Genomic DNA, 14,983 nt, shown 5'->3' on the forward strand with positions numbered 1-14,983 from the left:
CAGAAAATATTTTTTTATTTTGTTTGGAGTGCCCTTTGGGGGTTACAGCACCTTTTAACGGTCAAGCCAGCCGGCCCTTTACTTATGGGACACAGGCGCACGCTTGGCGCTGCTCCTTTGTTCATGCACGTGCAGCCACAGTGCACACAATTCACAAACACAAAAAAATATATTTTTTTATTTTGTTTGGAGTGCCCTTTGGGGGTTACAGCACCCTTTAACAGAAAAGCCAGCTGGCCCTTTACTTATGGGACACAGGCGCACTCTTGGCACTACTTTGTTGATGCACGTGTGGCTACTGCAAACACAATTCACAAACACAGAAAAAATATACATTTTTTTTGCACTTGGGGGGAGCACCCCTGATGGACAGAGCACCCCCTGGACAACACTACAGCACCCCTTTAGGACTGGGACACTGCACAGGACTTTGGAGTGAACACAGCCCCTATGGACAACTGACTGCACAACACAGTCCAGCCAGCCCCTATGGACTTTGGAGGAGTGGACACAGCCCCTATGGACAACAGCAGCACAGCACAACACAGCCAGCCCCTATGGACTTTGGAGGAGTGGACACAGCCCCTATGGACAACAGCAGCACAGCACAACACAGCCAGCCCCTATGGACTTTGGAGGAGTGGACACAGCCCCTATGGACAACAGCAGCACAGCACATAACTACACTACACAGCCCAGCCAGCCCTAACTCCCACCCTCCCTCTTCACTGTCCACAGCCGAGTTAGAAAATGGCGACGACGCGGGTACCTTTATATAGAATCCAAAACCCGCGAGACCCGGAATGCGGGATGATGACGTTTTGCCTCGATTTCAGATCCGAGTCAGGCGGAAAAAGTCAAGCCTGACTCGGAGCGGCCTCGGATAGGGGGGGCTCGGGGGGGTTCGGATTTCAGAAATCCGAACCCGCTCACCCCTAATATATATATACATGTATATATTCACAAATACATTACTTAGACAAATATACACACACACATATACATGTATATATACACACATACATATACTTAGACAAATATACACACACATATATAAATGTATATATACACACATACATATACTTAGACAAAAATGCACACACACATATACATGTTTATATACACACATCCATATACTTAGACAAATATACACACATATACATGTATATATACACACACACATATACTTAGACAAATATACACACACACATATATATACATGTATATATTCACACATACATTACTTAGACCAATATACACACACACATATACATGTATATATACACACATACATATACTTAGACAAATATACACACACATATATGAATGTATATATACACACACATATACTTAGACAAATATACACACACATATACATGTATATATACACATACTTAGACAAATATACACACACACATATACATGTATATATACACACATACATATACTTAGCCAAATATACACACACACACATATACATGTATATATACACACATACATATACTTAGACAAATATACACACACATGTATAAATGTATATATACACACAAACAAATACTTAGACAAATATACACACATATACATGTATATATACACACATACATATACTTAGCCAAATATACACACACACACATATACATGTATATATACACACATACATATACTTAGACAAATATACACACACATGTATAAATGTATATATACACACATACAAATACTTAGACAAATATACACACATATACATGTATATATACACACATACATATACTTAGACAAATATACACACACATATATAAATGTATATATACACACATACATATACTTAGACAAATATACACACACACATATACATGTATATATACACAAATACATATACTTAGACAAATATATATATATATACTATATATATACACATACATAAATACTCAGGGGCCACACTGACCTCTGGGAAGTTAATCTGGACCTGCTGGGCTGCCTTCCCTCCTGATTCCTGAGCAAAGCGACAGGATGGTGAACACTGGTCACGTCTTTAGAGCACAGCAGGACAGTCAGGGGGCGGAGCTTTAAATGCGGCAGGGCGGATCTTCTGATGTGGGCGGGGCTTCGGTCTGCCGGTCCATATGCCGAGGGGAAGGGAGGGGAGGTAGCCAAACCCCATCCGCACTCCCTTCCCCGGCACCACCGCACCCCGCCGCCGCCTGGAGTCACTCTCACCGCGGCCGGCTCCAGCGCCACACACAGACACAGAGCACAGAGAATCTTTCTGTGCCTGTGTGTTGCTCTGGACGCCGGCCGCGGTGACGTCATCACGCATGCGGCACGCCCGAGGGAGAAGGAAATGCGCGCCCGGACATCGTGAAGAGAGGTAAGTACTATTGCACAGGGGAGGGGGCACAGCATAAGGGGCATTACTGGGGGTACTGTATGGACGCACAGTATAAGGGCACTACTGTCTGGGGGCACTACTGGGGGTACTGTATGGGGGCACAGTATAAGGGCACTACTGGGGGTACTGTATGGGGGCACAGTATAAGGGCACTACTGTCTGGGGGCACTGCATAAGGGGAGCTCTTGGGGCCGGGCATTGTATAAGGGTCACTACTGGGGGCATTGCATAAGAGCACTACTGGGGGTACTGTATAAGGGCACTACAGGGGAAACTGCATAAGGGGAGCTCCTGGGGGTATTGTAAAAGGGGCACTGCATAAGAGCTCTACTGGGGGTACAGTATAAGGGCACTACTGTTTGGAGGCACTACTGGGGGCACTGCATAAGAGGAGCTCCTGGGGGTATTGTATAAGGAGCACTACTGGGGGCACTGCATAAGGAGCACAGGGTAAGGGGTTTTAATACAGGAGGCATTGCATAAAGGCCTATAATACAGGGGGCATTGCATAAAGGGCTATAATACAGGGGGCAGTGCATAAAGGGGCACTATTAAAGGGGGAACTGCATAATGGGCACAGCTACAGGGGGCATTGCATAAGGGGCACTACTACTGGGGGCATTTCATAGGGGAACTACTACTGGAGGCATTGCATAAGGGGCACTTCTACAGGTGGCATTGAATAAGGGACACTACTACTGTGGGCATTGTATAAGGGGCACTACTGTGGGCATTGTGTATAAGGGTCAATAATGTGGTCATTGTGTAAAAGGCAGTACTGTGTGTCAGAACATAAATAAGGGACACTACTTGGTGTAATATGATTCAGTGGAACTATGTGCGGTGTAATATGGATAAGATTGTGCTACTGTGTGGCATAATATGAATTTGGGATAGTATTGTATGACCATGCCCCTTTCTTTCTAGATCACGCCCCTTTTTTGCACCACACGCCTTAGGCGCATGCTGTCTTTTTATTGATAAATCGCCGAGGAAGGGGGGGGTTGTTCCACCACGTCTCTAGGACCATTTTAAGCACTGCTACCCAGAATACCGGGCGTTGCATCATCACGCCCGGCGTGTGCGCCTGTCATTCTGGGAGGAGCACAGTGTGACTGCTGGACTGGTAAGGGGGAAGAGCTCGCAGAGCAGCGCACATTGGTCCCAAATTTTTATTTTGGTTGGGGGGGGGGTCTCACCGTGCAGCACAGCACCGGGTGACAGCAACCCTAGTGACGCCTCTGCCCCCAAGTATGCCTGCAGTTACTGCTGCTTTCACTTCCCTGGTATCTGCCTCTGGAGCTCCTCCTCATTTGTATTTACCTACACCTGGCAAGTTTGATGGCAATCCTAAACTGTGTCATGGATTTCTAAACCAGTGTGATGTACATTTTACTTTGCAACCCTCCAATTTCCCTACTCCTAAAACCAAAGTGGCCTATATTGTGTCGCTGCTGTCCGGCTCAGCCTTAGATTGGGTTTCTCCACTCTGGAAGCGATCAGATCCACTACTGGATAATTATCCAGAATTTTTAACATCATTCAGGAGGATTTTTGATGAGCCTGGAAGAACCACTTCTGCTTCATTCAGTATTATGAATCTGAAACAAGGTATCCGTCCTGTCAGTCAGTACATCATTCAGTTCCAGACATTGGCATCAGAGCTCAGATGGAACGAAGAAGCCCTAACATCGGCCTTCTGGCACGGACTATCGGATCGTATACAGGATGACTTAGCCACTCATGATTTACCCTCTAGTCTTAATGATCTAATTTCGCTCTGCAACAAGGTTGACATGCGCTTTAGAGAGAGCCAAGCTGAGAAGCACAGAACAGCTCATTTTAGGCCTCATCCTCAACCTCCTCCTACCCAGGGCCGGATTAAGGCCCACATGGGCCTGGAGTTGAAAATGTTCAAGGGCCTATACTGAGAAGTGGAAGAACTGTGATTGGTGCTATGTGGGTGTGGTCAAAGTCACCTTGGTGTGTACACCCCCTACACTATGAGACACAATGTCTCCCTAACTACATAGAAATAGAAAAATTGCATAATTTTTTTTAGGGGGAAAACTGGAAAAACTATTTATGGCCAGTTAGGCAGCTGGTAATCATGCTGTCATGTTGATGGGCCTATTTTTATGTGGAGGCCTGGAGCTGTAGCTCCATCCGCCCCATTGTTAATCTGGCCCTGCTCCTACCCGTTCTCCTCCCTCGCTTACAGATGAAGAACCCATGCAGGTTTATCATACCCATCTTCCTAAAGAAGAATGACAGAGACGCATTCAAAAGAACCCAATCTATTGTAGTTCGTATTGGAGCCCTCCATGTTGAACTTATCAGCTTCTTAGTCATACCCAAGGCTTCCCATGAGATTATACTCGGATACCCGTGGCTGCGTAAACACAATCCCAGAATTGATTGGAACACTATGCAGGTTCTGTCATGGAGTGAGGAATGCCAGGGGTCTTGTCTTCCGAAGATTCGACCTGTGAGGAAAATTCAGACGTCAGAGGCCCCATCTATACCTAAAGAATATCAATCGTGTACCGATGTTTTCTCAGAAAAACAAGCCAACATCTTACCCCCTCATAGAGAATGGGATTGTCCTATCGACTTGTTGCCTGGGAAGACGCCTCCCTGTGGTCGGATCTATCCGCTGTCCCTACCAGAAACAGACGCCATGTCGGAATACATCCGAGAGAACTTAAAAAAGGGATTTATCCGATCATTTACATCACCTGCTGGAGCGGGATTCTTCTTTGTTTCTAAAAAAGATGGAGGCCTGAGGCCGTGTATAGATTATAGAGTAAAAAACAGATACCCTCTACCATTGATCATCTAATTATTTGACAGAGTCAAGGGATCCACTATATTTTCTAAATTAGATCTCCAAGGTACATACAACCTCATCCATATCCGAGCAGGTGACGAGTGGAAAACAGCATTCAACACGAGGGACGGTCACTTTGAATACTTGGTCATGCCGTTTGGGCTGTGTAATGCACCTGCTGTTTTTCAAGGATTTGTCAATGCGATTTTTAGGGATCTCTTATATATCTCAGTTGTTGTCTACTTAGATGTTTTTGATTTTTTCATCTTCTCCTGAGGAACACCATAATCATGTAAAAGAAGTCTTGTCTCGTCTGAGGAAGAACCAACTGTATTGTAAATTGGAGAAATGTGTGTTTGGTGTACCAAGTATTCCATTTCTTGGATATATAATTTCGGGATCGGGTTTAGAAATGGACCCCAAAAAAGTCCAAGCAATACTGGAATGGTCCCAACCCACGTCTTTGAAAGCCATCCAGAGACTTCTTGGTTTCTCAAATTACTATCGTCGTTTTATCAAGGGATTCTCCTTTTTGATGGCTCCAATCACAGCCCTAACTTGTAAAGGTGCCCCCTGCGGCGGAGTCAGCTTTTCAACTTCTCAAGCAAGCCTTTATAACAGCTCCAGTTTTGAGACAACTGGATACCAATAGGCCCTTTTTGCTGGAGGTGGATGCTTCATCTGAGGCAGTGGGAGATGTCTTGTCCCAGCGTTTTGAGGATAATCGGATTCACCCGTGTGGTTTCTACTCAAAGAAATTCTCCCCTGCCGAAAGAAATTATGCCATAGGCGAACAGGAGCTATTAGCTGTTAAACTGGCCTTAGAGGAATGGCGGTACCTCCTAGAGAGTGCTAAGTTCCCTTTTAATGTTTTTACAGATCACAGGAATCTTCTTTTTCTGAAAAATATTCAATGTGTAAGTCCTCGCTTGGCCCGGTGGGCGATATTTTTTGCCCATTTTCGTTTTACCCTGTCATATTGCTCTGGGGCTCTCAATCAGAAGGCCGATGCCTTGTCACGGTCACTGTCCACTGATAGTGGTCCAGAAACTCTGCGGAATACACCCGTGCTAGAGTCAAAGGTGTTCGCCACTATACAACTGCAACCACCTGTTGGAAACACCTTTGTGGCCCCGGAGTTGAGGAAACAGTTGCTGACGTGGGCCCACTCATCTCGTTTTGCTGGTCATTCAGGCATTCGTAAGACTTTGGAGTTCCTAAAAAGAACCTACTGGTGGCCATCGATGAAAACCGAGGTAACCGAGTTTATCTCATCTTGTACCCAGTGTGCCCAGCATAAGTCTCCTCAACAGTCTTCAGCCGGTGAATTGGTGCCTCTTCCCATACCATCTCGTCCGTGGACACATATGTCCATGGATTTTGTGACAGACCTGCCAAATTCTAATGGATATACCACCATCTGGGTTGTAGTGGATCATTTCTCCAAGATGGTCCATTACATTCTGCTAGAGAAGTTACCCTCGACACCCGATTTGGCTCACTTGTTTGTCCACCATATATTTTGCCTTCATGGACTTCCTTCAGAAATCATCTCAGACCGGGGTGTCCAATTGTGGCAAAACTCTGGAGAGCTCTCTGTTCTGTCCTACAAGTGAAACTTAACTTTTCCACGGCCTATCATCCTCAAAGTAATGGGTCCACTGAGAGGGTGAACCAGGACCTCAAGACTTTCATGAGAATCTTTATGTCATCATCTCAGGACAACTGGTCTGAGCCCCTTCCCTGGGCCGAATTTGCGCACAATGCATCATACCATTCTTCTACGAACCAAACTCATTTCTTCATTGTGTATGGTCTTCATCCAAGGGTCCCTGAGTTCCGAAGTTTACCCGCCTTTGATGTACCAGCTGTGGATGCCACTATACAGAACTTTGCTTCAGTTTGGGCTCAGGTGCGAGATGCTCTTGTGAAAACTTCTGTGCGGTACAAGGACCAGGCTGATAGGAAACAAAGAAAAGTTCCTCAGATGCGGGTAGGGGATCAAGTATGGCTTTCTACCCGCAATCTTCACCTCAGGGTATCATCCATGAAGTTTGCCCCCCGGTTTATTAGACCATACTCCATTACAGAAATAATCAATCCAGTCTCCTATCGTCTTCAGCTCCCGTCTTATTTGAAAATTCCTAATTCATTTCATATATCTCTCCTCAAGCCATTAGTTCTGAATAAAGTTCTCAGCGTTCCTCCTGTTCCCCCCAGGATCCAAACGAAAAAAGGGGTGGAATTTGAGGTGTCTCAGATTCTGGACTCTTGTATCCGTCATGGTCATTTGCAATACCTGCTTGATTGGAGAGGCTATGGTCCGGAAGAGCATTGTTGGACCAGAGCTGAGGACATCCACACTTCCAACTCATCAGCAAATTCCACTCGGCTCATCCTGAAAAGCCTGGAAGGTGTCCTGAGGCCACCCGTAAGGAGGGGGGTACTGTCACAACCAGGGTTTCACGTCGTGGAGGTTTGCGGTCCTTACCGGTGAGGGTGCTGTGGCGCGGTCCTTCTGTCGAGGGAGCTGGCATGTGGAGTCTGGCATTGGCTGTACGCAGAGGTCCTGGCAAGGGTAAGTCTAGCAGCATCTCTGTGTCACAGGTGTCTGGGCACTGCCATGTTGTCTGTGGCCATCTGACATAGCAGGCTAATCGTCTGTAGGTCACCTGTTCTCTCTAGCCTATCACGTTCTGCTACTGGATACTTAAGGGTGTTTGGAGCTCCATGTAGTTGTCAGTGCAACGTGTTCACAGCATAGCTGTGAGAGAGACTTCTCTATGCTCCTGAGACCTAGACTTGTGTTCCGGTGCTAGCTCCAGCTCCTTGTGAGCCTCTGGCTCCCTGCACCACTCTGCCTTGCTTCCTGCTGAGATCAGCCCTGCACCTTCCACCAGACACTCTCCTGCCTGAACCTGTCTCCACAGTAAACCCACTCCTGCCTGAACCTGTTTCCTCAGTCAACCCATCACAGCATTTCTGGATTTCCATTCAGCCTGCATCACCTCAGTACTGGATATCTCCTACAGCCACTATTCAGCAAACCAGGAATCCCACTTCACTCTCACAGTTTATCTGGATTCATCTCTGTCACTGATCTGGACATTCGTTACTCCCATATACTACAGCTCCCTTCAGCCACATATATCAATTTGCTTATTACTGGACTTTAGTTAATCATTATTCATGTCTTCTAACAGTCACATTAAACAACCCACCTTTCAGTTTAAACCTGTGTCTGCTCCTGCTTCCACCCCGGGTCCACAACAAATACAGACTCTGACAGAGTGGGGAGGGAGAAAACAAAGGGATTGAGAAGGACAAGTTGGGACAGAGCAGACATCTTTGGGGAGAGTCGGAGCTGGAAGCAAAAATGTAGCCCTTGTGCTCCCCTGGCAGAGGGAGATTGGTGGGGCTGTCGTGGCTGCCACGATGCCCATCTAACACCCAAGGAGATGGAGGTCTGGAGTGAGACCACTGAGATATAGTCTGTGAGAAACCATAGAGAAAGAGCTGATAGGCTGCAGTGTTTGCCACCCTGTGAAGTTTTTAGCACCCATGAGAGGGGTAAGAGATGCCAGTATGTGTGTGTAGGAGAGATGGGGAAGAAGAGTTTCCAAGGAGCTTTTCTGTTAAGGTACAAGAGGAGTCTCTTATACATAAAAGCCCCCCAGTAGCCATTAAAGGGGGGAGGGGGGTCACTGTGGTAGCAGTGTGGCTATAGGAGCCATTCCTGTAGGATAGGGATGGGCTGCAGCTGAGAGTATGATGGCTGCAATGGAAAAGTCTGTATATTGCTGTCCCATGTGAAAGAGAGGGATGCAATCAGGAAGCCGGTGGACGTAAGCCCGACAGCCGGCTTCCCGACTGCTTTATCCCGGCGAGGGTTAAATGACAGGCGTCTACATCTAGACGCCTGTCATTTTTCCCGATGCCGGGAGACCGGCGCACAGCATCCCGATCAAAGGGATGTCGGGTGCCGTGAGCGGACAGCCGCGGGGGGGAGGGTTAGGATAGGGGCTCCCGGGGGGGACTTAGGGTTAGGCACCCCCCGGGAGGGTTAGGCTAGGGGGTGGGAGGGTTAGGGTTAGGCACCCCCCGGGGGACTTAGGTTTAGGCAGCGGGGAAGGGGGGGTTAGGTTTAGGCACTTAGAGGGGGGATTAGGGTTAGGCACAAGGGGGAGGTTAGGGTTAGGCACCCCTAAGGAGGGTTAGGGGGGTTAGTTTGGGTTAGTAAGTACTCACCTACGGACGATCGGGATTTCCATCGCTGTCGGGCTGCTGCGATCTCTTCATTTGTCTGCCTGACGCTGTCGGGATTCGAACTCCCGGCCATGCGGCCGGCGGTATTTCATACCGCTTCCGAAAGAGAAGGGGAGCAGAGAGAGACAGACTGAGTATGAGTCACTCTGTATATTGTCTTAGAAGAGACAAAGAAGAGGCAGAGTGGAAATTAATTTATGTGAGATGTGTGTGGAGAACTACAGGCACCAGCAAGCATAGGGTCAGGTCGACCTGCATGTATGAAATGGAGGATTACAGGCACCAGCCAGCATAGGGCCAGGTGGACCTGTATGTATAAAATGCAAAGCATTCATTGTAACTGTGCTTAAAGACTGTGCTGGTGAAGAAGAGTGTGATATAATATAACCATATCCATAAGATTGTCATATATAATCTGACATGCCAAGCATATGAGCTGGAGGGAGAGGAGAAGCTGCTGTAACCATATTCATGTTCTGTAAAGTCATGTGCAGGAGGAGAGAAATAAAGTGGTATAGTCTTGTAAAAGAAGGTCAGGCGCCCAAGTTATTCCACAAGAACTGTTGCTGCACATGTCTATATCTGTATCTATATGTGTGACTGTTATAAAGCCTGCATGGGCAGGGACCCCTTCTCAGGTATTGCCCACACCCTAGAGAGCTAGCCTGAGGCAATAGGAGGTGCACTATGTACCACACCACACACTGAAGGGGGTTACACATATAAAACACACAGTCGCATTAAAAGGTGTTTACATAGGGAAATACTCACACACATTCCCAAAATCTGATATTGTATTTCCTTTTTTATAGTGTTTCAATAAAGATGAAAAAAAAAAAACAACAACAACAAACTCATCAGCACTTTCTGGAAGTTCCAGGCATGAGGATCATTGCTCCCTACAGCATGACAGAAATAATGGCGGTCATTTCACACAAGCCTCAGTGCAAGATGCAAGAGAGTCTACAATTCACCTTCATAGACTCTAACTCTCTTCTGAGCATCAAGTTCTCCTCCCTTGATTCAATGAGGCTGATCTAAAAATAAAATGTTAGTTATAGACCGGTTACATTACTGAGCAGAATAATAAATAATATGGTAAAGGAAACATTTCTAAAGTTAGTTGGTCGGTGTCACAATTCAGTTCAACCAAGGACACCAATGGCCAAATGTAATAGAGTGCGAATTTGTAAAAAATGCGAGTTCAGCACTTTTACTCATTCGCAAATGTAATAGGGTGCGACTAGTAAAACTCGCATTTTTCGTGCTTTACTCACATTAAGTATCTCGCATCCAGATGTTTTCCCATTCTCAAAATAGAACTCGGGCAATGTACTAGAGTGCGAGTGCTTCACTCGCACATATTACTGCCTTAAAAATCGCAAAAACAATAGACCAGCTTCAGGATAGGGAGTTTATCCTGAGCAGGTCAGAGTAACACAGAAACGTGCACATATCCACGAGATATGGGCATATTTCTGTGTGTACATATGTAACACCCTCTAGGGAATGGTATTTTTAAATACACTCCTCTCAGTGTTAAAGAGATGCTGCCTATTGGAGATATTACATTCCTGAGACCCTTGTTATCAGTTTTCAGGTAAAGGAGCGGCTGGGAATATAGACACGCAGGGGTGGGAAGACTGGGTGTGTAGCAGGCAAGGAAAGGAGGGGGAGGGAGAAAACAAAGGGATTGAGAAGGACAAGTTGGGAGAGGGCCGACATCTTTGGGGAGAGTCGGAGCTGGAAGCAGAAATGTAGCCCTCATGCTCCCCTGGCAGGGGGAGATTGGTGCGGCTGTGGTGACTGCCACGATGCCCATCTAACCCCCAAGGAGACGGAGGTCTGGAATGAGACCACTGAGATATAGTCTGTGAGAAACCATAGAGAAAGAGCTGAGAGGTTGCAGTGTGAGCCACCCAGTGAAGTTTTTAGCACCCATGAGAGGGGTAAGAGATGCCAGTATGTGTGTGTTGGAGAGATGGGGAAGAGGAGTTTCCCATGAGCTTTTCTGTTAAGGTACAAAAGGAGTCCTTTATGCATAAAAGCCATCCAGTAGCCATTAAAGGGGGTAGCAGTGTGGCTACTGGAGGGCTACTGTGGTAGCAGTGTGGCTATAGGAGCCATTCCTGTAGGATAGGGATGGGCTGCAGCTGAGAGTGTGATGGCTGCAATGGAAAAGTCTGTATATTGCTGTCCCATGTTAAAGAGAAGGGGCGCAGATAGAGACAGACTGGGTATGAGACACTCTGTATATTGTCTTAGAAGAGACAAAGAAGACGCAGAGTGCAAAAGAAGTTATGTGAGACGTGTGTGGAGAACTACAGGCACCAGCCAGCATAGGGCCAGGTGGACCTGTATGTGTAAAATGCAAAGCATTCATAGTAACTTTGCTTTAAGACTGTGCTGGTGAAGAAGAGTGTGATGTAATGTAACTATATCCATAAGATTGTCATATATCATCAGGCATGCCAAGTATATGATCTGCATATGTCTATACCTGTATCTATATGTGTGACTGTTATAAAGCCTGCATGGGCAGGGACCCCCTTCTCAGGTATTGCCCACACCCTGGAGAGCTAGCCTGAGGCAATAGGAGGTGCACCTTGTACCACACCACACACTGAAGGGAGTTACACATATAAAACACACAGTCGCGTTAAAAGGTGTTTACATAGGGAAATACTCACACACATTTGTATAGTGTCTTTATGGCCAGATACAATAGTGTCTGTGCGTTACCATGTAACCAGACCACACGGCAGGAGAATTAAACAAAATGATCTACAAAGTTATCAGAGGCATCCCTGCACACCAGAACATAGGTGGGCATCATACACTGAGCAGATCATACAGATGCACCAGTGACATAGTGACTTGCTGAGGACCCCCCCAGTGTGTGAGGTAAATGAGGTCTAGTGGATGCATTTATTTTGTGGGGGCTGAGCTATTATTCACAACATATAGCCTAAAGTCACTGGGAACAAGTAACTCATTAGTTATCTTACATCTCCATTGGTCAATAAAAGCCTTCAGTAACTTAGCAAAAATCCCTTCTGCTGACAAAGTACCATAAAACAAGTGTTTGACTTTGCAAAAGTTCTGACAGCTTGTACCCCAGATACCCAGAGGTGGGCTGTGCTGTACACAGGACCACTAAGGCCTTAACCCACTGGAGAAAATGTCTGGTAACTTTAATACTCAGCTTCCAAATACTTTAAAAAAAAAAAACCTTATAGGCAGGTTCCTTACCTCTCGCTCTTACCCTCTCGCGTACATGTGAGCCAAATATATTAACATGACCACTAAATGGTTTTCCAATATTGATTTGAATAAGACTTTGGAAGGGATGCACCTGCCTCCCCAGACTTCTAGTCATGCATTCTTAATTATTCCTTGTTTGTGTAATCATATAGTTATATATAATTCTTCTTTTGGATATATATATCAGTAGACATGATGTAGATAGAATGTAGATAGGATTGGCTACTGTGGTGGTGACACTAAAGGATTCTTGATCCCATTGCCTGGGCCCAATAGGGTTCCTAGGTCGTGAAATACAGGTCACTACAGGGGGCCAATCGATGTGAAAGACAGGCAGGTTATACAGGATATAGAATTGAACAAAAGAGGGTGTAGATTTAAACAAAGAGAAGGGAATTGTTAAAGTGAATAATCATGTTAAAGCATGGCTCCATTTTGTGTTCAAATGCTAAGAAGGAATGATATTCTGTGGGAGACATTGTGCCTGAGAAGGGCCTCATTCCTTATCTATCTATTCTAGCTCTTAGGAATGTATTCATACAGAATAACTTATGTTAGCCAATTAAGGCTATAGTAGCGTATATTCATCCTTTGTATTCAATTCTGATTTATATGACAGGAAAGATAAGAGATTCTATACTTCTATTCAGAACAGTGGTGTAAAATGTTAGACACTGTCTACTATCGAGGATTTATGTTCTCCAAGACTAGACATACCTAATAAATCTGTCAAGGAGATGTCATTTGAATTTATATCTATAGATACTAATATTCGTTTATTGATAAGTTAGGCAATACTGCCATCTACTGACGATGTATGTAATGCTTGAAATATATTCATAGATATTAAAATTAGATCAGATAGGCAAAATTATTGAGCATGTGCAGACTAGATTTCTTTGTCTCTATGTTAATTTGAGTGCAATAAAATAATTTGTCTGTCCAAAATAAAGGCAGAGTGGTTTTGGAAACACATAGGTCTTGTTGTTTCCCATCATTCTCCGGCCGTAAAATGCATTGAGTTAACTGGTGGCTGACCACTGTATGTGAGCTGTGGAGGATAAAGGGTCTATTAAGATCAGCGTTATTAAGCTGGAGGGAGAGAAAAAGCTGCTGTAACCATATTCATGTTCTGTAAAGTCATGTGCAGGAGAAGAGAAATAAAGTGGTATATTCTTATAAAAGAAGGTCTGGCATCCAAGTTATTCACAGAGGAAAAGAAGAAAAAAGTATTCCTATAAGGGGCACTCACTGGATGATGTATATATGTATATATGTATATATATTAATTGTAGCATAGGTCCAGGTACACAGAAAACATAAAATATAACTTTTATTTGTCATTAAAATTACTAACTGTTTATATTTTATTGTATTGTTTTTCCTCTTTTTATTATAATTTATTAAAAGCCAGCGAAGTATTGTGATCAGTGTGATAATTATATCATTGTGTGAAATAAAGTGATTAAAAAGGCACTATTACCTAATAATTGTGTAATTGACCTAATGATGTGTATTCTAGTTTCGGCATAACTATACCAATGTTATTTTAAATGATGTTGTATAGTGGAAAGTATATCATTAGAATATATTGCATCGATTCAGGTTTATATATATATATATATATATAGAACATATCTAAATTGGTCAATCTATGACAGTTTCATAAATTGAATCCAAAAATTGGATCTTCTGTATAAGATCTTATACCACTGAGATTATTAAGTCTACTGTGTAAAATAATCCAATTGTTGGAAATTCACTCAGCTGTTAGAGTACATAAATTGCACTCCGTATAGCAATGTTATCCAATAGGAATAAGTAGTAATACACAACGAAGTTTAGTCCTTATTAGGTAGAGAGATATGTGGGTCCCAGTGATCCATTACAATAAAGATATAATGTTCACAATAGTTGCTAATTACCACACAATGCAAGGTTGATCTCTCCACAGGGGTTCTGAAGTATCAGTGTAATATTCTCCTAATACTTTAGTAACATTTGCAGCAAAAATTAGTAACTGGAGTTCTCATACATACTAATGAGCCTTAGTTGATTTTTTAATATCACCTATATTGTTTTTAAACAAACAAATATCTAATTAGCCACCTCTACTATTCCCTTATAAATATGTAGCAATACTAATTGACTCCATTGGTTAAATTATAGCACCGTAATAATTGCTCTCAAGGAGATACAATCATGGAATGATGTTGAGGTGAAACCCTCCGATAAAG

General features: G+C 44.3%; 1 protein-coding gene across 1 annotated transcript in view; it reads right to left on the reverse strand.

Moving 5' to 3' along the window:
- The window catches only part of LOC148538567 (uncharacterized), an 81,857-nt gene that overhangs the window by 30,849 nt on the left and 36,025 nt on the right, over positions 1 to 14,983 (reverse strand). The window contains exon 7 of the mRNA XM_088452584.1: positions 10,457 to 10,519. Coding sequence (XP_088308710.1) covers positions 10,457 to 10,519 — 63 coding nt within the window. The remainder of the gene's footprint in view (positions 1 to 10,456; positions 10,520 to 14,983) is intronic.

The sequence above is a fragment of the Taudactylus pleione genome, unplaced genomic scaffold (assembly GCF_031769625.1).
Source record: "Taudactylus pleione unplaced genomic scaffold, aTauple2 ptg000039l, whole genome shotgun sequence".
NCBI classification, from domain to species: Eukaryota; Metazoa; Chordata; class Amphibia; order Anura; family Myobatrachidae; genus Taudactylus; species Taudactylus pleione.